General features: G+C 42.9%; 1 protein-coding gene across 2 annotated transcripts; it reads right to left on the bottom strand.

Annotated features, from left to right (window-relative positions):
• Positions 1–4,152: 4,152 nt before the first annotated feature.
• On the bottom strand, positions 4,153–23,324 carry LOC308663862 (uncharacterized protein). 2 transcript variants are annotated; one of them, XM_081320631.1, is made up of 8 exons: positions 23,202–23,324; positions 21,732–21,955; positions 21,383–21,471; positions 21,117–21,234; positions 7,765–7,989; positions 7,287–7,375; positions 7,021–7,138; positions 4,153–4,403 (listed from the first exon to the last, which is right to left on the bottom strand). In XM_081320631.1, exons 2-8 carry the CDS (start codon positions 21,859–21,861, stop codon positions 4,273–4,275), a joined length of 900 nt encoding a protein of 299 aa, XP_081176757.1. In that variant the 5' UTR covers positions 21,862–21,955; positions 23,202–23,324; the 3' UTR covers positions 4,153–4,272. The 2 variants fall into 2 exon arrangements, with proteins under 2 accessions (XP_081176757.1, XP_081176758.1); XM_081320632.1 differs by lacking the exon at positions 23,202–23,324 and having other exon boundaries at positions 21,737–21,784.
• Positions 23,325–24,626: the final 1,302 nt, after the last annotated feature.

Here is a 24,626-nt window from a genome sequence, read left to right as displayed (position 1 = left end):
TTGGGGAGTGTGTGAAAGCCCTAATAAGCAGGCATATACATAGAATGAAGGCTACTGCTAAGCTTGTAAGCCGCCCTGAGTCTTCGGAGAAGGGCGGGATATAAAAATGGAATTAAAAAAAAAAAAAAAAAAAAAGTTCCTAACCTACCTGCCTTGCCCACTACACCAAACTGGCTTTCCTAGAGAGTTTTTTCCTCACCTTATTCTCCGTTACTCCTGGGTTCTTCTCCACAGGCAAACTTGGTTCCCTAATGTATTCTCCTGGTATTTAAAGCTTCCCCTCACTCCTTCTCCCAATTTTTCTTTTTCCTTGATATTAATAGTTGCCATTCAAACTAGCCACACTTGATTTCTCAAAGAACTGGCAGCATAATATGTCCCCGTTTGGTTTGCTTGAATAGATCAGATTTCTGGAAGACAGGTTTGGACACAGCATATCTTATGTTATCTGAGCATAAAAATCAGCCATTTGTGTTTCTGGCATCAGCTCTTCTCTTCAGTAATTAATGGGGGGAGGATGAGGAAAAAATATCTCTGCTAGAGAGAAGTTCCCCGAGTCCAAAAGCCTGGAAGACTAACCCTCTGCTCCCAGTGACTGACCCAGGTGGGATCCTGTAACATTATCCTGGGATACATATATCCACCTTCATTCAAAAAAATAATAATAATAACTGTCCAAGACTTTTGCAGACTTCATGATATAGGGATCTTGGCTGCCAAACCTATTTGTTTATTAACAGATGAGCAGTTATGCTTTAATCCCAATTCATATGAGAAACTGAAGTTGTGGAATAACCAGATTTAAAAATGACAGAGAAGATGTTTTGCTAGAAAACCTGGGCTAAATAAGAGATCAAAATCAGTTGATTTCAAATGTTTTAACGGTTTGAGTGATTCTGACTTGAATATTATCTACAATTATGTACAATCTTTCCTTGGCTAGATATGCAGCTGAAACATAAGCATAGAAGAGTATGGCCCAGAACTTCTAAAAGCCTCCTGCAACTTGAGGAGCTGTAAGAAATGCAGTGGTTGAACCAACAATTCATTTTTATCAAAAATTGAAAAGTAAGATGGAACCATTAGTTACATATCTGAACTGTGGAATGAAGAATTGGACTATCTAGTTTTAGATACTCAATGGTTTCAAGTGTTAAGAAATGTCAAATATACTCATGACCTAAACATGACATTAGCTGCTCAGAAAATATGATTTTCCTTATTGGACCCCGTGAAAGAAAATTTAAAAAGACCTAGATGATCATATTTTTTATACCATTGTTGTAATAAATGAGGTAACTAATTCACTAAGGTTCTGTACCCAAGACTGGACAGTGGCAAGAGGAGGATACTATTAGATTTGAGATCCCGGTGGATTATATTGTTAGCATGACTATGTTTTCTTTACATAATCATTCTTAGGTGTGCCCCTGATTTCTCTGTGTGCTTGGCCTGCATCTATGTTGGGGAATAGATTATATGGATTAAGCGGTGTTATGTATGGGGTTTAAGCAGCAGCTCAGCAAATACCACCAGGTGGCGCTGTACCGTTACCGTATTGGCTGGTTAGCTTTTGGCAGGAGATTCAGTTGAACGGATTGGCCGAGAGCGTACCTGGCAAGGGATATAAGGGGTACAGGTAACCCCCTTTGTTCAGTACAGTCCTACTTACAATAAAGAGCTGTTGCTGTACTCATCTGCCTGCTGTCTTCCATGTGGTCCAGAACCCACTACACAATAAGCAGGTCTTTCTTTCTTTCTTCTGGCACCTCACCATTCTCTTGTATCAGTTCAATTCCTCAGAGCTCAGCCCCCATGAATATAAACGTGGTTCCCAGGTTATGACTTCTCGTTCAGCAACTTTTTAAAACTATGGTAGCCCTGGGCAAAGGGTCCTGGTGATGGGTCCTCAGCATTCCAGCCATTGCAATGTCCCAGCGGTCATGTGATTGCAAGTAAGACTCTTTCCGATTATGTCCTGACATATTAGCAGAAGAATCCTTTTGCTTCTTGTTTACTTCGGCTGCTCAGTTGCTTATTGAATGTCTGCAGTGAATTGCACTGCTGAATTTTCATTGCACCTTGGATCCCCTTGTAGACATTCTTCAGATGTTCAAATATTACAGTAGTGGCCCAAATTGTGGAAACCTTTTGGGAAAATTGTACAGTAGAAATGCCACCTTTGGTTAGGTTTCCACCAATTTTTCTTCTATATAACTGTAGCCTTGTTCACTTAATAATACTATTTTACATTGCTTTCTGGGCAACCAGTCAACTCTTTGCAACATTACTTTAATTTTATTATCTTTTACAAGCTCACTAAACGAACGAACACAAAAAAACCCAACCAACTTGATAGCATAACACATAACACACTGACAAATGTCCTCCTCTCAGGTTCAATACATGACATCGATAACTGAATCCTACTGTGATCTGATTGGCTCATTGCCAAAACAAGATGACACCTGATTGGCTCTCTAAACACTCATGCTCATTGGCTACAATCAGATAAAGGAAAGCTACCTGATATCAACCTAAGCAAGTTGTGCTTCCTTTTTCTGGTTATTTGGCTATAACCTTTCATAGAATACAGTACAGATACCGTAATTGAATAAACATTGTTGCATTACATTCTTGATTAAAGTATCTTTCCATTGATATATAATTTTATGGTACTACTCCAAAAAAAAGTGGTGTTATTAGCCATCAAACCTGAAAAGTACACTTTTCCCAAAATGTTTCCACAATTTTGGCCACTAGTATAGATACAGAAATGGTGATCTCCCTTTCTTTGCTGCCAGTATGGGTTGTGGCCACAGAATCTCCTATACCCCAGTTGAAAATCTGTAGAGCTAGTTTGAGAGTTATTCTAAATTAGGACTACCAGATGTGGGCAAAGAGTAGGCAGCAACAGGCAGATGTTACTTTCTGTTTACTTCTGCTGCTGAGACACGTTGAATCCAGAAAGTGGTGAATGACTCAGTGTGGGTGAGAAACTGCAATACCGCCCTCTTTAAGAGCCACAGCCCACATCTGACACATTGGAAGACCACCCCATCAGAAGCCTTCCTTCTGGGGAGAAGATACTGACAAGGCAACCACAAAACTCTGGAGAAACTGTGTTTTTCGGAGGGTCCCTTTCAGTCAGGATTTATTCCCAGGCCGGCGACAAAAACAACTTTGGTTGTATAGTTAATGACCTTTTCCAGGACTTTGTTTGGGGTAGTTCCCCACTTCTAGTACTGTTGTACTACTCAATAGCTTGGGTTGTTATCAGCCTGCTATCCTTTAGATAGCAAAGTTCGGGGACTGTTTTACAATAGTTTAACTCTTTTCTTAGGCAGTTGCTATGAGAGGGTAAAAGGGACGCAGTGGGTTAGGACGCTGAGCTTGTCAATCAGAAGGTTGGCAGTTTGGTGGGTCGAATCCTGAGTGAGCACCTGTTACTCGTCCCAGCTTCTGCCAACCTAGCAGTTCGAAAGCACGTAAAAATGCAAGTAGAAAAATAGGGACCACTACGGTGGGAAGGTAACAGCGTTCCGTGCGCCTTTGGTGTCTAGTCATGCCGGCCACATGACCACGGAGACGTCCTCGGACAAGCGCTGGCTCTTCGGCTTTGAAACGGCCCCTAGAGTCGGAAACGACTAGCACGCATGTGCGGGGGAACCTTTACCTTTACCTTTATGAGAGGGTAATGTGTTCAATGCCCTGCACAAGTTACTGATAATTTTCTGAGTGAATATCCAAGGGCTGGTTTTGTCTGACCCCCACGTAGCTGGCACTACAGTATCTTAAGGACCACCTTCTCCAACCAGGATTGACATTTACAATACATAGATCATAATCACAGCAATCCCAGATTTCTATAAACTAAATGTGACTGAAGGGAGATTAGGAGATTACGTCTTTCCACCTTGCTATTAAATTAACTTGTGAGTTGTTGGGAAATTATCATAGAATTGCTATATCTCAGGAAACTGTTTTTAGGATAGTAAATTGTACAGAGTTTGTTTGTTTGTTTACCCAGGCTTATCAATGATATATATTGTAGATATTTTATCCTTTTGTATATAACAAGCAGGAATTGCATTGACAACATGCACATACGATAAATAAAAGATACTCTTAAACAACATTTCATTTCATTTATTAGATTTATTTGCTGCTCATCTTGTTTCCAGCATTTGCTTTCTTGTAATAAGCATTCAGGTTCATCTGGTTATTGTCTTTCTCCAAGTATTAGTATGTTGACAGTAAAGGTCATGAAGTTTATAAGTTTGCACAACTTGTACTGCAGTCATTACCATTCTTTAGTTTATTTTTCATTTCAGAACTTACTTTTTTCCATGGTTTTGCAAAATTGCACATTGAGATTATGGGGCGGTTGTCAAAAATTGACCCTTTTGAAATAAAGAAGGTAAAGGTGGTGTCAATATGTAACTGTAAAGATTTGTTCACATCCCTAACCCTAACCCTTATACATTTTTTGATGTTTGCTCTACATTTTAAGTAAGGAATAATGTCAGTTCCATATAAGCCAACTTTCTCCTTTTCTCAACATTTATTATTTGTTTAGCCTATATGGCATACAATGTCAGGGAAATCTACACGTGGCCAGACCCAATGCAGTCCTGGCAGCTTAGATTGCTAGTTCATCTATTCAGTGCTTGAGTGCATATCCTTGGTACCCCTAGGGGGCAAACTAGCTTTACACCAGCTAACTAGCACTGATCGGTTTGCTGGCTCATCCGGACTCATCCGCTGGTCTCACCTCGCCTCACCTCATGTCGTGATGCCTCACATCTGGGCAGGTCCAGCACCAACTTTGACTCTTTGCACACACGAATGCAGCTTTCCCACCAAAGTGGTACCCATTTATCTACTTGTAATATTGTATGCTTTCAAACTGCTGAATGGGCAGGAGCTAGCAGTTTAGTTATGGGATCTCACTCTGTCTCAAGGAGCCACACTCGAACCACCAGAGTGCAGACCATTTCTAGCCAGCACTTCCCGTGTCATTAAGCCACTGCACTACCGCATTCCCTTTTCTCACCAAATCTATAGTCTTGTAGAACAAGCTTCCTATCTCTATGGGAACTGACAATACCTCACTGATATTGGCTTATCCCTCCAAAAGTGGGATGGAAAGTGACCAAGAAATAATATCAAAGTAGGAATAATGGCAATGTTGAAAATATTTATTTATTTATTTATTTAATAATATTTCTATACCGCCCTTCTCCCGCAGGACTCAGGGCGGTGAACAGGGCAAGAATAAAAATACAAATTACAAAAGTTAAAACTAAATTAAATAAATGCCCACATACTAAAATACATATTTAAAACCTAATAAATAGCAATAGCAAACCCACCCCCCGATCCCCTCATCAGGCCAGGCCAGCTTGTTTAAAAAAGTATGTTTTTAGCTCGCGGCGAAAGGAGCGAAGGTCGGGCGCCGTCCGGAGCTCAACCGGGAGCTGATTCCATAGCTCCGGGGCGCCCACAGAGAAGGATCTCCCCCTGGGGGCCACCAGTCGACATTCTCTGACCGGAGTCACCCTGAGGAGGCCCTCTCTGTGGGAACGCACAGGGCAGAGGGAAGTCGATGCCGGCAGCAGGTGTTCCCTCAGGTACTCCGGACCCCTGCCATGTAGGGCTTTGAATACCATTACTAGTACCTTGAATCTCACCCGGAAGGCAACTGGTAACCAATGCAGCTCACGGAGCAGAGGTGTAACGTGGGACTATCGGGAGACTCCCAACACAACTCTCGCGGCTGCATTCTGTACCAGGTGGAGCTTCCGGGTGGTCCTCAAGGGCAGCCCCATGTAGAGAGCGTTGCAGTAGTCAAGTCGAGAGGTCACGAGCGCATGAGTGACCGTGCATAGATCATCCCGGCTTAGATAGGGCCGCAACTGGCGCACCAGGCGAACCTGGGCGAAAGCCCCCCTAGTCACAGCTCCTATATGGTCTTCCAGGGTGAGCCGTGAATCTAGGAGGACTCCCAAGTTGCGAGCCCTATCTACGGGGGGTAATAATTCACCCCCCATAGTGAGAGGTGGAATGTCCGAATAAACCCGGGATGAAGGTATGCAAAGCCACTCGGTCTTGTCGGGGTTGAGTTGAAGTCTGTTCCTCCCCATCCAGACCCGAACCGCCTCCAGGCAATGGGACATCATGTTGAGGGCATCACTGGGGTGGTTTGGGGTCGAAAGGAAAAGCTGGGTATCATCAGCATACTGATGATACCCAACTCCAAAACCACGAATGATCTCACCCATCGGTTTCATATAGATGTTGAACAGGAGAGGCGAGAGGACCGACCCCTGAGGAACTCCACAAATGAGAGACCTCGCGGTCGACCTCTGCCCTCCTGCCAACACCGACTGCGAACGTCCCTGGAGATAGGAGGTGAACCACTGTAAAACCGTGCCTCCCACTCCCAATCCCCTGAGACGCCACAGCAAGATACCATGGTCGATGGTATTGAAAGCCGCTGAGAGGTCTAACAGGACCAGAACAGAGGAATGCCCCCTGTCCCGAGCCCTCCAGAGATCATTCACCAGCGCGACCAATGCCGTCTCCGTGCTGTACCCGGGCCTGAAACCCGATTGGTACGGGTCTAGATAATCCGCTTCATCCAGGACCAGAGGGAGCTGATGTGCCACCACACTCTCAACAACCTTCGCAAGAAAGCGAAGGTTGGAGACAGGACGAAAGTTGTTCAATACAGCTGGGTCCAAGGCAGGCTTCTTGAGGAGAGGCCTCACCACCGCCTCTTTCAAGACGGCGGGGAAGCTACCCTCACTCAGAGAAGCCGATATAACTGCCTGGAACCAGCTGCGTGTCCTCTCCCGGGCTGCATAAACCAGCCAGGAAGGGCACGGGTCCAATAAACATGTGGTGGTGCTCAGCCTCCCCATGATCCTGATCCTCCATATTGGTTTGCAATGTGCCATTCACTTTAATTTATCTATGTATTAATTATGTTGTTACTAGATAATTGGTATTCTCTACCTGAAAATATGTAGTCATCTCCTCTGAGAGGGCCTTTGTGTACATATCCGTAGTATTCACTTGAGATTGGGCTGTAGAGAAACTGTGCTCTTCTTAGTTCCTCTGGACCCTTGAATACCTTCAGAAAGAAAGATAATTCAGTATATGATAAAGACAAGAGTAGGTCAGGAGAATTTTTCATGAAAGGGATAATATCCCTTTACAAAAGAATGGATGCCTGCAAACTTGCTGTTCCTGATAATGTTTCAGGAGGAGGAGGGGCTTACCTTGATGGGCTGAATAGTATAGATATGTTTTGGAAAATACGATGGAGATTTAGGATCCGGCATGACACTCATAAACTTGGCCCTCATCACTGGAGAGACAGCAAAAGAGAAAGAGATTTTCTAGTAAGATAGGGGTGTCAAACTGCTGGCCCATGGGCAGGTTGCATCATGTGGAGATTGCGCCCACCCCAGCTCCAGTAATGCGAAAAAAGTCATGATACATTGTGACACGTCACATGACGCGACACGTTTGACAACCAAGTAGTAAGAGATATCTTCAGATTCTCAGTACAGAGCAAATTCAGTGGTGCTGGTTAGTCTAATTTACAGAGGCTTATGAAATAAGTATTATATTCAGCTTTCATGACATAGAAATGATTTTGCTGCAACTGGAATGATTAATGCTGGCAGCAAAACCTACAAAGTAGGGAAGTGGTAAGAGATGGAAGGGAGAAATATATCAATTTTCAAAACTCACCAAAGCCAGCTGAGCAACATGCTTCCCGGAGAGATGTTTCTACACATATGCAGGTCTCTGTGAGATCCCCCAAGAGCATGAGGACAAGGAAGCTGGCTAGGAAAAATCCGTGTGATTTTTTAGTATCCATTTCTTCCTTTGTATGAAACCACTCACTTAGGACATAGGTGATGTTTCCTTTCTGCAGCAGTCTTTCTGGAAGAGCGTTGAATAAGAGAGCACCAGCTGTGGATTAAAGGCAAATTGTGACTCCTAGTTCAAAATTGCCCTATAATTGGTCTTAGAACAGTACTGATATAGAAGGGAGGATCATGGGTGTTTCATCCTATGAGAGAAATTCAGATTTAAAGCTTTGTTCCTGTTAAATAGCAGGTTCTTTGGCGCAGGAATGAAGACACGTAACTGAGTACAGGGTAACTCATAGTTTATTTCGTGCAGAAACTGTACTGGGGGAAAAGGCTGCAACTAGCCACAATATATAGTCTAGCCCCTAGGCGGCAGCCAATAGGTTTGAATCAACCATTGCCACCTGGAGATAGCCAATTGCAGCACAGGAGACTTGTAGTCTGGGTTGCTGGAGAGCCGTTAGCTGCTCCAGCAACCCACGTGGTATTCATCACGAGCCTAGTACATAGTACCCCTCCCCTCTTAGAACAAACCATAATAACACCAGTTAGTCTCAACAATTATCAAGACTCATTATCCAAACATACTAAAGTAAAAGTGATAATAATAAAATAATAAAAAACAATATAGGTTACAATGTTATTAAACAACGTCTGAATGAATAGGCTTCAAAGATGGCACTTTTAGACAGTTACACCATAGCACTAGTTTCTGTAGTATAGTGGCAAACAGGAATTACAACAATATATAGCTCTTTATTTTACAACATAATCTGCAAGATATGAAGGAGGCTTGTGTGCCCTAGAGGAACGTCTCGGAGTTCCCATCACTTTGTGGTCTACCAGCTTACCAAGTGGGCTGGTTAGACTTGTGTCGCTTTGTGCTCCTGAGTCAAGGGGATTTGATGCACTCTGGCTGGCCTCTCCAGGTTGGCCCACCCCAGAGTCAGACTGTTCGGCAGAGTAGGCACAGCAGTTGCTGAAGTTCTGTTGGCTTGCTCCTTCAGGGGATCCATGTTGCATTCCAGGGCTCCCCAGTTCTCCCTCCAGTTCCACCTCAGTCAAAAAGAAAAAGTCCTGATAGTCCATGTGAGGACTGGTTTGGCCACAGGTTTGAGGACCTTGGGAGGGACTTATGATGCAGTCCTCACTTAGTGGCCGTTCTGGAAACTGTTTCCTGAGCTGATCAATGTGACGTCTGACAACTCGCCCTCCCTCCAACCCCACTTCATAAGGTAGTAGTCCGGATGCCTTGGTAATTTGACCAGGAACCCACAGATTCCCATGACCATAGTTCCTGGACCATACCCAATCGCCCATGTGCAGCCCCCTTGGGGGTTTTGGTCGAGAGGCTTCTGCTGCCACTCTATCTGGATGCAACCTGTCCAGTTTAGTGATCAAACGCCTCCCCCAATGTAGTTCTGCAGGACTTTTGCCTGTAGCAGTGCAGGGCGTAGAATGCTGGCAGAGTAAAAAATCTGCCAATCAGTGATGCCAGTCACCTGTGACAATGCGCTTGAGTGATTCCTTCGTTGTCCTCACCATGCGTTCAGCTTGACCATTAGAAGATGGATGAAAAGGCACAGACGTTGCATGTCTGATGAGATTAGCTCTAAGGAAGGCCTGAAATTCAGCAGCAGTGAATTGGGCCCCATTGTCTGAAACTAAGACATCTGGCAACCCATGTGTTGCAAAGAGTTTTCTCAGCACCTGGATGGTCCTAGCAGTAGTCATGTTAGGAACTGGAATTACTTCCAGCCATTTGGAGTGACTATCCACTACTATAAGGAAGAGCTGCCCCTGAAAGGGCCCAGCATAGTCTATGTGAACCCTAGACCAGGGAGTGTGCGTTTCCTCCCACCTGTGAACTGAAGCCTGTGGCATTTCAGGCCTAGATTGCTGGCATGTATAACAACCATGGACTTGAGCCACAATGGCCTTATCAAGGCCAGGCCACCAGAGGTAGCTTCTAGCTAAAGCTTTCATTCTGACAATGCCTGGATGGCCTTCATGTAATGATTGTAAAACCCTGACTCTTAGGGAAGTGGGAATTATGACTCTGTTTCCCCATAAAATGGGCAGATAACTCATGCCTCCTGACAAAATAGCTTTGAAATTCTGAGCCTGGACTTTTATCCAACCAGCCCGTGTATACCCATGACAACACTCTACTAAGTAATTTATCTGTGGCAGTTTCAGCAGCAATGTCCACTGCATGGATGGGAAATTCATGTATGTCCTGTATGGACAATATTCTAGCAGCTGGAGCCGGATCTGGATCCATTAGTCTGCTGAGGCCATCAGCATGGCCCATTTCCTTACCCGGTTTGTGAATTAATTTAAAATTGTATGCAGATAGGAAAATAGACTATGTCAGCATTCTTGGAGATAGTATGTGGGGGGTTTGTTTGTCTGTTGTAAAAAGTCCCAACAGAGGTTTGTGGTCAGTGTAGACCATGAAATCCCTGCCATATAAATAGTCATGGAATTATTTTATTCCAGCAACGATGGCTAGGGCCTCTTTGTCAATCTGAGCATAGTTGCGCTCAGCAGAAGACAATGTCCTTGAGTAAAAAGCTATAGGAACCTGTTTCCCATTTTTTTCTATGTGACTTAAAACTGCCCCTACCCCATAGGGAGATGCATCACATGCAAGACATACAGGTTTAGACTCTTTGTAGTGAGTTACAGTGAACTTTTCTGACAATAGTGCTTTTAAGTCCTGGAAACTTTTTTCATGTAAGTTAGTCCATTTCCATGGAGCTTTCTTATCTAGAAGCCTGTGGAGGGGCTCTGCTATTGTGGCCTTATGAGGTAGAAATGTGTGATAGAAGTTTAGGCGGCCCAAGAATGCTTGTAGCTCTCCTTTTGATTTGGGCCTAGGAGCCATTTTAATGGCCTTCACTTTAGAATCAGCAGGATGAATGCTGTTAGCATCAATTCAGAAACCCAGGAATTCTGTTGAAGAAACCCCGATACCATACTTGTTCTTTTTTAATTTGAGGCCTGGTTCATGAAGCCTCTGCAAAACAGCCCTGAGCCTACTGGCCAACACTTCTGGGGATTCCCCTGCAACAAGAACATCAACAAAATAAGGGCAGACACCCTGAATACCCTTGAGTGTACACTCCATGATTCCCTGAAAAATACCCGGTGCAACACTGACTCCAAACTGTAAGCGTTTAATTTTGAAAGCCCCCCTGTGAGTCACGATCATTTGAGCCGCAGCTGTGGCCTCATCAACCAGCAATTGCTGATAGGCCTGTGCTAAATCAAGATTAGCAAAAATAGTACCCCCTTGCAAGGAGGCTAAAATATGGTTGACCACTGGGACCGGGTAAGCTTGTTGCTTGAGAGCTTTATTTAGAGTGCATTTATAGTCAGCGCAAATGCGAATTTCCCCGTTGGCTTTAAGTGGAGTGACTATAGGAGTTTCCCACTCGCCACCATCAACAGGCTGTAACACGCCCTGTTCTACAAGCTTATAGATTTTGGAATTAATTTTATGTTTTAAGGCAAAGGGGACCCTACGAGGCTTAACCCTGATTGGAACTATGTTGGGATCTAGCTTAAATGAGATAGGCGGGCCTGTGTATGTTCCTAGGGTTCAATCAAAAATATCCGCATAGTCCTCGCATACTGACGCAAGGTCTGTAGTTTGTGTCCAGTTTATGCCAGTAATCTGAATATCTAAGGCATCAAACCAATCGAGTCCAATGAGACTCATTCTCTGGCCCCCTACTACTATTACATCCAGGTGCCCCAAAAACCCTTTAAACTTTTCCAACAAAGTGGCTTCTCCCTTAACTTTAACGTGAGCATTTTGAAAGTCCGTTAGGATTATATCTGAGGGTCTTAGTTTGGCCCAATTGTTACTGCGCCTACACACGAAGTTAAAAGTGTCTTGAGAAATAATTGAGACTGCAGAGCCAGAGTCCAATTCCATCTTACATGGAACTCCTTCAAGCTCTACCATGAGCTTAAGTTTGGGTTTGAGGGGGCATTGAGCCCCGGTGCGGCATACACTTCTATGGCTTCTGAAAAACCCCACACTAACTGACCATGGGCCCCAGTACCTCTTCTAGTCGGTTCTTCCGACTGGTGTTTGGGTGGCTGGTCTCTCTGGTGGGCTCTGCAAACCACTGCGATGTGGCCTGTCCTTCTGCAAGCTCTGCACGTGGCTGATTGAAATCTGCAATTGGCATGAAAATGGTTGCTGCCGCACCCCTTACATCTCAATAAGAGAACTGCCTTGTAACTGTCCTCTCGCTGCTGGCTGTTGTGTTGTTGCACGTTGGGTTGCTTTTGGAGTCGGTTCATTTCAGGTTGTTCTTCCTCGGAAGATTCTTCAATGCGTTTGGTATCCTCAAGGTGGACCGTTTCTTCAAACTTTGTCGATTTGGCAGGCTGTACGGTTTGAACTGCACCCCCAGTGCCTTCGTCAGCCATCACTTGGTCTTGTGTTCAGAAAATGTTACATTTGGCCTAGCAAAGAGTCTCTGCTGAAATGTTCTGTTCCATAGGCCGCAGACGAGCCGGTCTCGTAGTCGCTCTTCTAAATTTGAAAATTTGCATAGGCGTGCAGCCTGCCTTAGGCCCGCTATGAATTCCAAAGCTGATTCACCGGGTAGCTGCACTCTTTGGTCGAACTTGAACTGCCAAGCCATTTCAGACATCTTGGGCTGGAAATGTCCGGTTAGCTTCTTTTTGAAATCTGCGTAGGAGACCGCTTCAATCGTTGTCGGCACGAAAAGGTTCTCAGCGAAATCAAAGGTTGCTGGGCCGCACACGCAAAGTAGCCCTGAGGTAGTTTTCTACTTGTGATAAATATGATGGCCATTCCTCCGGATGTTTCATGTCGAATTCTCACAGTTTTCCGACCTTCAGCATTCTTTCTTGCTGGTTCCTGCGTTCTTCCGAATCCTGCTTCCAGGCTCAGGGAATGAGTCCACTGAGCACAAGGTCGCTAGCGTAGCTTGCTAGCCAACCTTGAGAGGGGGGGTGAAATGCCTTTTCCCTCCGGCGTGCGCTGCCTTTCCCTTGTAGACTTCAACTCTTTATTCAGTGAAGCAGGATCCCACCTTCGTCGCCACTGTTAAATAGCGGGTTCTTTGGCGCAGGAATGAAGATGCGTAACCGAGTACAGGGTAACTCATAGTTTATTTCATGCAGAAACTGTACTGGGGAAATGGCTGCAACTAGTCGCAATATATAGTCTAGACCCTAAGCAGCAGCCAATAGGTTTGAATCAACCATTGCCACCTGGAGATAGCCAATTGCAGCACAGGAGACTTGTAGTCTGGGTTGCTGGAGAGCCGTTAGCTGCTCCAGCAACCCACGTGGTATTTCTCAAGAGCCCAGTACATAACAGTTCCTATAGGTGATCACTCTCCATAGGAACAAAGCAGAGCCAAAAGAACAAGTCTGAGTTGTAAAGAAGAAAAGTATAACAAGTTAGGCTCAAAGACACATCAATTCTCAACAAAATCAGAGGTTCCTATGCCAGCCCAGGAAAGACAGTCACCTTCTATATGGAGATGGGGGCTGAAGCATGAAGGAAGACCTTACAATAAGAATTATTGTCTAGATACAGGTATTTTATTTTCGTAAGTTTCAAATCATGCCTTCTGGTGTCTGCATGTTCAATTCCATACATTTTCTTGATAACATTTCCCAGAAATGTTTTGCTATTGACTTCTTCCTAGGGCATTATTTCATTCATTCATTCATTCATTCATTCATTCATTCATTCATTCATTCATTCATTCATTCATTCATTCATTCATTGTCCAGATCAAACCTTAAACTACCAAAATGAGGCCACCTTTTTGGCTTTATCACTGGCTGAAAACAAATCTGGACGGTATCTCTTTACTCTCCTATCATCCGGTAGGAGATATAGGAGTATAGCCAGCTGTGCCAACAGGTTGAAAAATAGCTTTTATCCGTGGGCTGTTAGGCTTTTAAATGGGATATAATCTCTGTGAACTTATGCAGAATTGACTTGGGAGGCCGGTGTGTGGTGTAGTTGGTTCACATGGTGTGGTAGGATGGAGGGTTTGTTGTCACTGTGTGTTGGGGGGAGGGAGCACGGGGGGAGGCTCAGCTAATCTCAATGTACACATGTTATACTTTGACAATAAAGGTTTATTTATTTATTTTATAAAATCTCTTCTGGTGCACTCTATTGGTAGTAATCAACAGACTAACAAATGGGCCAGTCTCTTGTCTCCCACACTCACACTGCATGTTGTTATCCTACTCCAATCCCCATTTGAGCATATTAGTTTTACATTTAGGCACTCCCACCCTCTGTTATTCAATGTCCTCCACGTAACATGGGGGATATCAAATCCTTGAGTCATGTTCTCTTCTGGGCTTATTTCTTGTTCTGTAAATTCTCTCCTCCATCTTCTAATTCGGTTTTTTTCCTGCGTGCCTTCAAGAATATTTGTTCTTGCCACAAAACTCTTCCTAGATCTAAATCAATGAGTTTGGGGCACGTATCTATTCAGAGGATGGTTGATCAGCTGTTTGATCATTCATATATACAGTGCATTCAGAAACTATTCAGACCCCCTTCACTTTTATCAATTTTGTTATGCTGCAGCCTGATTCTACAGTTGTTGAAATTCGTTTTTTCCCCTCATTAATCTACACTTAGTACCCATAACAATAAATTGACAAGAGAATTTTAGAAATGTCTGTAAATTTATTAAAAAGAAAAATCTGAAATATCACATTGGCATAAATATTCAGATCCTTCACTCAATACTTTTTTGGGCAGCAATTGCAGCCTCAGGTCTTTCTGGGTATGACGCAACAATCTTTGCACACCTGGATTGGGGGATATTCTGCCATTCTTCCTTGCAAATCCTCTCAAGCTCAGTCAGGGTTGATGGCATCCATCAGTGGACAGCCATTTTCAGGTCCCTCCAGAGATGTTCAATAGGGTTCAAGTCAGGGCTGTGGCTGGGTCACTCTAGGACATTCACAGAATTGTCCCTAAGCCACTCCCATGTTGTCCTGGCTGTTTGCTTAGGATCGTTGTCATGTTGGAAAGTGAACCTTTGGCTCAGTCTGAGGTCCTGAGTGCCCTGGAATAGATTTTCATTGAGGATATCCCTTTACTTTGCTCCATTCAGCTTTCCCTCAACCCTGACCAGTCTCCCAGTCCCTGCTGCTGAAAAACACGGCCACAGCATGATGCTGCCACCACCATGCTTCACTGTTGGGATGGTATTGGGCAGGTGATGAGCAGTGCCTGGTTTCCTCCCAGACATAACATTTAGAATTGAGATCAAACAGTTCGATCTTGATTTCAGCAGACCAGAGAATCTTGTTCCTCACAGTCTGACAGTCCTTCAGGTGCTTTTTTGAAAACTCCAAATGGGCTTCTCTGTGTTTTGCATTGAGGAGAGGCTTCCATCTAGCCACTCTGCCAAAAAGCTCAAATTAGTGGTGGGCTGCAGTGATCTCCCATCTCCACACAGGAATTCTGGCGCTCAGTCAGAGAGACCATTGGGTTTTCTCTCCCGATTGCTTAGTTTGGCCATGCTTTCTGAATGCATTGCATGGGATACATCAGAGACTATACACTTCTTTTCCTAAAACTGAAACTGAGTGAATGGCTTAGGTCACCAGCTACTTTTATGCCTGACTAGAAGTTCCTAACCTACCTGCCTTGCCCACTACACCAAACTGGCTTTCCTAGAGAGTTTGCTACAAAAGAAATTTGGCTGTTTTATTCCTTACCTTATTCTCTGTTACTCCTGGGTTCTTCTCCAGAGGCAAACTTGCTTCCCTAGTGCATTCTCCTGGTATTTAAAGCTTCCCCTCACTCCTTCTCCCAATTTTTCTTTTTCCTTGATATTAATAGTTGCCATTCAAACTAGCCACACTTGATTTCTCAAAGAACTGGCAGCATAATATGTCCCCGTTTGGTTTGCTTGAATAGATCAGATTTCTGGAAGACAGGTTTGGACACAGCATAACTTACGTTATCTGAGCATAAAAATCAGCCATTTGTGTTTCTGGCATCAGCTCTTCTCTTCAGTAATTAATGGGGGGAGGATGCTAGAGAGAAGTTCCCCGAGTCTGAAAGCTTGGAAGATTAACCCTCTGCTCCCAGTGACTGACCCAGGTGGGATCCTGCAACATTATCCTGGGACACGTACGTATGTTCACCTTCATTTAAAAAAAAACTGTCCAAGACTTTTGCAGACTTCATGATATAGGGATCTTGGCTGCCAAACCTATTTGTTTATTAACAGATGAGCAGTTGTGCTTTAATCCCAAATCACGTGAGAAACTGAAGTTGTGGAATAACCAGATTTAAAAATGACAGAGAAGATGATTTGTTAGAAATCTTGGGCTAAATAAGAGATCAAAATCAGTTGATTTCAAATATTTTAACTCTTTGAGAGAGTCTGTGATTGTAGTCTCTCTACAATCTTTGCTTGGCTAGATATGCAGCTGAAACGTAAGTATTGAACAATATGGCCAGATCTTCTAAAAGCCTCCTGCAACTTAAGGAACCTTAAGAAATGCAGTGGTTGAACCAACAATTCATTTTTTATAAAAAAAATAAAAAGTAAGATGTAACTATTAGTTATATATCTGAATTGTGGAATGAAGAATTGGACTATCTAGTTTTGGAGACTCAATGGTTTCAAGTATTAAGAAATGTCAAATATAACCTAAATATGACATTAACTGGTCAGAAAACATTATTTTCCTTATTGGACCCCGTGAAAGAAAATTTAAAAAGAGATAGATGATCAATTTTTTTATACTGGTGTAACAAATTAGAAAAAGGCTCTGTACCCAAGACTGGTCAGTTGCAAGAAGAGGATACTATTAGATTTGAGATCCCGGTGGATTATATTCTTAGCATGAAGGTAACTGGGGAAAAAAGATAATGAGTTATGACTATGTTTATGACTATGCCACTCATTTCTCTGTGTGCTTGGCCTGCATCTATGTTGGGCATAGATTATATGGAGTAAGTTTTTTTGCTTAATTTTTCTGATTCAGGCATCTCACCATTCTCTGTGGTATCAGATTGATTGGTCAGAGCTCAGGCCCCATGAAAATAAATGTGGTTCCCAGGTTATGACTTCTCGTTCAGCAACTGTTTAAACCTGTGGTAGCCCTGGCAAAGGGTCCTGGTGATAGGTCCTCAGCATTCCAGCCATTGCAATGTCCCAGTGATTGCATGTAAGACATATTAGCAGAAGAATCCTTTTGCTACGTATCCTTGTATTCAGTTCTCTCTCCTTAGAAGCCTCGGTGCACAGGTTCCATATATCCTTCAGAAAGACGGCTCAGTTGCTTACTGAATGCAATGAATTGCACTGCTGCATTTTCATTGTACCTTGGATCCCCTTGTAGACATTCTTCAGATGTTCCCATCTTAGATACAGAAAAGGAGATCTCCCTTTCTTTGCTACCAGTAGCTGGGACATGATGACACATGGAAGGAGAGTGCAATACCCCCCCCCTCTTTAAGAGCCACAGCCCACATCTGGCCCATTGGAAGACCACCCCATCAGAAGCCTTCCTTCTGGGGAGAAGATACTGACAAGGCAACCACAAAACTCTGGAGAAACTGTGTTTTTCGGAGGGTCCCAGGCCGGCGACAAAAACAACTTTGGTTGTATAGTTAATGACCTTTTCCAGGACTTTGTTTGGGGTAGTTCCCCACTTCTAGTACTGTTGTACTACTCATTAGCTTGGGTTGTTATCAGCCTGCTATCTTTTAGATCACCTGCAAAGTTTGGGGACTGTTTTACAATAGTTTAACTCTTTTCTTAGGCAGTTGCCACGAGAGGGTAATGTGTTCAATGCCCTGCACAAGTTACTGATAATTTTCTGAGTGAAAATCCAAGGGCTGGTTTTGTCTAATAGAGCCCCACTACAGTATCTTCAGGACTACCTTCTCCAACCAGGATTGACATTTACAGTACATAGATCATAATCACAGCAATCCCAGATTTCTATGAACTAAATGGGACTGAAGGGAGATTAGGAGATTATGCCATTCCATCACAGCACTGACTCTAGGGAACAGCTTCCCTTTTGGAGAGAAGAGGGTCTCCCCTACCTCACTCTCGCAGAAAGTGATAAAAACTGAGCTTTTCCATACTTGAATGGCACCTTGCTATTCAATTAACTTGTGAGCTGTTGGGAAATTATCATAGAATTGCTATGTCTCAGGAAACTGTTTTTAATATAGTAAATGAGCCTTGGTGGAGCAGTGGGCTAATGCCTCCTTAAGTAACACCAGCTGCCTGCAATTAGTGCAGGTTCGAGTCCCACCAGGCTCAAGGTTGACTCAGCCTCCCATCCTTCCGAGGTAGGTAAAATGAGGACCCAGATTGTTGGGGGCAATAAGCTGACTTTGTAATAATGCCGCTTGGGGGGTGTATGAAAGCCCTAATAAGCAGGCATATACATAGAATGAAGGCTACTGCTAAGCTTGTAAGCCGCCCTGAGTCTTTGGAGAAGGGCGGGATATAAATGGAATTTAAAAAAAAATAAAAATTGTACAGAGATTGTTTGTTTGTTTACCCTGGCTTATCAATGACATTGTACATATTTTACCCTTTAGTATATAACAAGCTGTAATTACATTGAAAACATAAACATCTGATAAATAAATGACACTCTTAAATCACATTTTATTTCATTTCATTTATTAGATTGATTCGCCGCTCATCTTGTTTTGATCGTTTGCTTTCTTGTAATAAGCATTCAGGTTCATCTAGTTTATTTCTCATTCTCTAAGCATGAGCATATTGATAACAGCCATGAAGTTTATGACTAAGGGCAGGAGAGACTGCAGCCCTTACCACCACCACTTTTCAGGATTTCTTTCTGTTTAGAAGTTAGTTTATCCCATGGTTCTGCAAAGCTGCACAGTGAAATTTTAAAACGATCATCTGAAATTGACCCTTTTGAAATAGAAAATATACATAAAGATGATGTCAATATGTAGCTGCAAGGATTTGTTCACAACCCAAACCCAAACTGTAGTGTATGCTCTTAAAGCATACACAGAATGTCAGCACAGCAGGGGGCTGGACACCTCCAGGCTATAACCGCTTTTGGCGGGAAAGCCTGAATAGAGCAAGTCGTTGACAGCCCCAGGGCATGGTCAGCTCTGGCGGGAAGCCAGGGTTTAAATCCATTGGCCACCTGCACTGGCGGGAAGCCCAGGTTTGAATCTATTGGTCGTGATTCACCTGGGCAGGTATAAAGAGACGCCAGGTAACCCCTTCACCCTAGCTTCATTCCTGATCCAATAAAGAAGTACTACCCAGCTCAAGTGTCCGTCTCTCTGTGCGACCACGCGACATTGCACAAACCCTTGAAAATTTGTTGGCATTTGGTCTATATTCTAAGTAGGGAATGTGTCAGTTCCAAATAAGCCGACTTTCTCCTTTTCTCAGCAAATCTACAGTCTTTTTAAAGCAGGCTTCAGTCTCTACAAGAGCTGACAATATCACACTGACACTGGCTTATCCCTCCAAAAATGTGATGGAAGGTGACCAAGAAGGACAATAATAACAACAACAACAACAACAATAATTGATATTGCTGTACCAGGAGATGCCAGAGTCGAAGAAAAAGAACTGGAAAAATTATGAAATACTGCAACCTGGCCATCGAAACTGCGCGATTATGGATGAAACATGTAACAGTGATACCCATTGTCATCGGGGCACTGGGAACTATGTCCAAAAACTTTGCAAAATACATCAAGAAATTGCAGCTTCCTGCAATAACTCCAGCAAAGCTACAAAAAACTGTGCCACTCGGAACATCTTACATTTTAAGGAGATACCTGGTTGATACCTAGGATGCTGGCAGCAACCCATGTCAACCATTAGTGCCAGTCAGTTTGCGTGTTCAGTTGACTGAGTTTCATGTTTTATGAATAAAAGTTTTATATAATAAAGTTGGAAGGGACCTTGGAGGTCATCTAGTCCAACTCCCTGCTCAGGCAGGAAACCTTATACCATTTCAGACAAATGGCTGTCCAGTCTCTTCTTAAAAACTTCCAGTGTTGGAGCATTCACCACTTCTGGAGGCAGGTGGTTCCACTGGTTAATTGTTCTAACTGTCAGGAAGTTTCTCCTTAGTTCTAGGTTGCGTCTCTCCTTGACTAGTTTCCATCCATTGTTTCTTTTCCTGCCTTCAGGTGCTTTGGAGAATAGCTTGACTTCCTCTTCTTTGTGGCAGCCCCTGAGATATTGGAACACTGCTATCATGTCACCCCTAGTCCTTCTCTTCATTAAACTCCATATACCCAATTCCAGTAACCGTTCCTTATATGTTTTAACCTCATCTTTGTTGTTCTTCTCTGTATTCTTTCTAGAGTCTCAACATCTGTTTTACATCATGGTGACCAAAGCTGGATGCAGTATTCCAAGTGTGGCCTTACCAAGGCATTGTAAAGTGGTATTAACACTTCACGTGATCTTGATTCTATCCCTCTGTTAATGCAGACTAGCACTGTGTTGGCTTTTTTGGCAGCTGCAGCACACTGCTGGCTCATATTTAAGTGATTGTCCACTAGGACTCCAAGATCCTTCTCACAGTCACTACTATTGAGCAAGGTACCACCTATACTATACCTGTGCATTTGGTTTGTCCTGCCTAAATGTAGCACCTTACTTTTTTCACAATTGAGTTTCATTTTATTAGATAGTGCCCAGTGTTTAAGTCTGTCCAGATCCTCCTGTATCTTAAGCCTGTCTTCTGGAGTATTGGTTATTCCTGCCAGCTTGGTGTTGTCTGCAAATTTATTGAGTTCCCTATCTATCCCCTCATCCAAATCGTTGATGAAGAAGTTGAAGAGCACTGGGGCACCCCACTACCCACTACACACTTCTGTCCATGTAGATGCAGTTCCATTGAGGACCACAAACTGAGTACGGCCGGTCAGCCAGCTACGAATCCATCTGGTGGTGATGCTGTCTAACCCACATTTTTCTATCTTATCGAGTAGTAGGTTGTGCTCTACTTTATCAAATGCCTTACTGAAGTCCAAGTAAATTATATCCACAGCATTCCTCTGGTCCACTAATTTTGTCACTTGGTCAAAGAATGCAATAATATAGAGCAGATTAGTAAAAATGATGGTTGAAAATAATGTTTTGCAATTTGCCATCTTTTTAATTTATATGTATTAATTATTACTAGATAATTGGTATTCTCTACCTGAAAATACGTAGTCATCTCCTTTGAGAGGGCCTTTGTGTACATATCCACAGTATTCATCTGAGGTTGAGCTGTAGAGGAACTGGGCTTTTCTTAGTTCTTCTGGACCCTTGAATACCTTCAGAAAGAAAGAAAATTCAGTATATGATAAAGGCAAGAGTAGGTCAGGAGAATTTGTCATTAGAGGGACAATATCCTTTCACAAAAGATTGGATGTCTGCAAACTTGCTGTGCCTGATAATGTTTCAGGAGGAGGAGGGGCTTACCTCAATGGGCTGAATAGTATAGATATTTTTTGGAAAATACGATGGAGATTTAGGATCCGGCTCGACACTCATAAATTTGGCCCTCATCACTGGAGAGACAGAGACAGAGAGAGACAGAGATTTTTCTAGTAAGAGGTACTTGCAGATTCTCAGTACAGAGCAAACTCAACAATGCTGGTTAGTCTTATTTACAAAGGCTTCCAAAATAAGTAATAAGTTCAGGTTTTGTGACATCGGAATGATTTTGCTGCAACTGGAAGGATTAATGCTGGCAGCAAAACCTACAAAGTAAAGAAGTGGGGAGTAATAAGAGATGGAAGGGAGAAAAATATTCATTTTCAAAATTCACCAAACTTAGCTGTACAACATGCTTTCTGGAGAGATACTTGCACACATCTGCAAGCCTCTGTGAGATTCCCCAAGAACATGAGGACAAGGAAACTGGCTAGGAAAAATCCATGTGCTTTTGTAGAAACCATTTCTTGCTCTTTATGAAGCCACTTGCTTAGGACAGAGGTGATGTTTCCTTTCTGCAATAGTCTTTCTGAAGAGGGTTGAGTGAGCGAGCATCAACTGTGGAGTAAAGGCAAATTATGACTCTTAGTTCGAAATGGTCCTAGTATTGACTACTCTGCTTCCAGCAAAGTGATCAGTGGGATGTTTTGTGGGTTGGGAAGACAAGGCAGACTCCAAAATCAGTACAGGAACATTTAAATATTGAAATATAAGGGAGAGCCATGGGTGTTTCATCCTGTATGACAAATTCAGATTTAAAACGTTGTTCTTGTGCGAATCACTCTTCCCAGGAACAAAGACTTAGCAGGGCCAGGATACCAAGTCTGAGTTATAGAGAAAAGAAGTGTGACAAGATAGGCTGAAAGATGCAGCAACAGGCAACAAAGGCAGAGGGAGATGGGGCAGAGGCAGGAAGGAAGACATTAGGATAAGAATTATTGTCTGGGGTTTTATTTTTAAAAGCTTCAAATCAGTCATGCCATTTTCAGTTCCATGCATTTTCTTGATAACCTTTTCCAGAAATGTTTTGTGATTGACTTCTTCCTGGGGCTGAAAGTGAGCGAATGGGTAATGGTCACTAGCTAGTTTTTATGCTTCACTAGAACTCTAAGTTCCTAACCACTTTACAATGCCTTGGTAAGGCCACACCTGGAATACTGCATCCAGTTTTGGTCACTACGATGTAAAAAAGATGTCGAGACTCTAGAAAGAGTACAGAGAAGAGCAACAAAGATTATTGGGGGACTGGAGGCTAAAACATATAGGGAACGGTTGCTGGAATTGGGTATGTGTAGTTTAACGAAGAGAAGGGTGAGGGGTGACATGATAGCAGTGTTCCAATATCTCAGGGGCCGCCACAAAGAAGAGGGAGTCAAGGTATTCTCCAAAGCACCTGAAAGCAGGACAAGAAGCAACGGATGGAAACTAGTCAAGGAGAGAAGCAACCTAGAATTAAGGAGAAACTTCCTGACAGAACAACTAACCAGTGGAACAATCTGCCTCCAGAAGTGGTGAATGCTCCCAACACTGGAAGTTTTTAAGAAGATACTGGACAGCCATTTGTCTGAAATGGTATAGGGTTTCCTGCCTTAGCAGGGGGTTGGACTAGATGGCCTCCAAGGTCCCTTCCAACTTTATTATTATTATTATTATTATTATTATTATTATTATTATTATTATTATTATTATTATTATTATTATTATTATTATTATTATTATTATTATCTACCTGCCTTGCCCGCTGCACCAAACTGGCTCTCCTAGAGAGTTTGCTACAAAATAAATTGGCTGTTTTTTTCCTCACCTTATTCTCTGTTATTCCTGGCTCCTTCTCCAGAGGCAAACTTTGTTTCCCAGTGTACTCTGCTGATATTTAAAGCTCCCCCTCACTCCTTCCCCCACAACTTCCTCTTGCCTTGATGTTCATAGTTGCCATTGAAACTATCATACTTCATTTCTCAAAGAACTGGCAGCATAATACGTCCCCATTTGATTTGCTGAGCAGATTAGATTTCTGGAAGACAGGTTTGGACACAGCATAACTTACGTTAATGTTATGTTAATGCTGACCATAAAAAATCAGTTTATTCCTTATCTAGTTGTTTAATTTTGCTTTAAAATGTGAACCCTAGCTCTAGAATTTCCTCTTGAGACAGAGAGAACAAGACGTAAAGTGCAGGAATATAGAAATGGTATTTTCAGTTTCCAAAGGCCCTGTCCCCATTGACCATAGCACAATCACATCCTAACAATGCTGGTCTGGTTTCCCAACACTGCTCTCCTCTCATCCCCTGCTATGATGAGGTAGGCTTAAGTTACTATTAGATAGATTTGACAGTACTGTAGTACCTTCCTCCCTAAACTGATAGAATTCCAATTTTCCTTCCTACTGTTTGTAGCTATTTTAACTATTCCAGTCCATTTCCTCCAACTCCATCGGGCTACTTCTTTTGAGCCTCCCACCTCATCCCCCAGTGTCATGGCCTCCGTAACCCTGAGGTGCCATGTCTGTCATATTTTGTTTTGGAAACGCTGTACAGAAGCTGGTTTCTTGGTCATTGGTGGCCATGACACCCTGTGGATTATGTCTTTAGCATTTCAGGCTTCCTGAACCTTTATGCCTTTTATCATCCACTTCTACAGAGCTGCAGATCCCTAGCAGCCATTTGTGTTTCTGGCATCCACTCTTCTCTTCAGGAGTGGACTTCTGTCTAATGGGGTGAGTGGGGGAGGGGGAAAATAACTGTCCAAGACTTCTGCAAACTTCAGGATATAGGGATCCTGGCTGCCAAACCTACTTGTTTATTGATAGCTAAGCAGTTATGCTTTAATTCCAAATCATACAAGAAACTGAAGTTGTGAAATAAAGCAGATTTGAAAATAACAGGAAAGATGTTTTACTCAAACTCTTGAGGTCAAAATCAGTTGATTTCAAATGTTTAAATGCTTTGAGAAATTCTGTGTTGAATACTATCTACAATGTTTGCTTGGTAATACAAGCAGCCGAAACATCTGAATTAAGCACTATGGCCCAGATGTCCTGCAACTTTAGGAGCCTTAAGAAATGCAGTGCTTGAGCCAGCAAATTCATTTGTTTACAAAAATTAAGAAGTTGAATGGAAGAATTATACATCTGAATTGCGGAATGTGGAATTGGAATATCCAGTTTTGGAAAGTCAGTGGGTCCAAGTGTTAAGAAATGTCAAATATACTCATGATCTAAAAACAT

The sequence above is a fragment of the Vipera berus genome (assembly GCF_964194415.1).
Source record: "Vipera berus genome assembly, chromosome: 2".
In the NCBI taxonomy this organism is placed as follows: domain Eukaryota; kingdom Metazoa; phylum Chordata; class Lepidosauria; order Squamata; family Viperidae; genus Vipera; species Vipera berus.
This window is presented reverse-complemented; position numbering and strand designations above follow the sequence as displayed.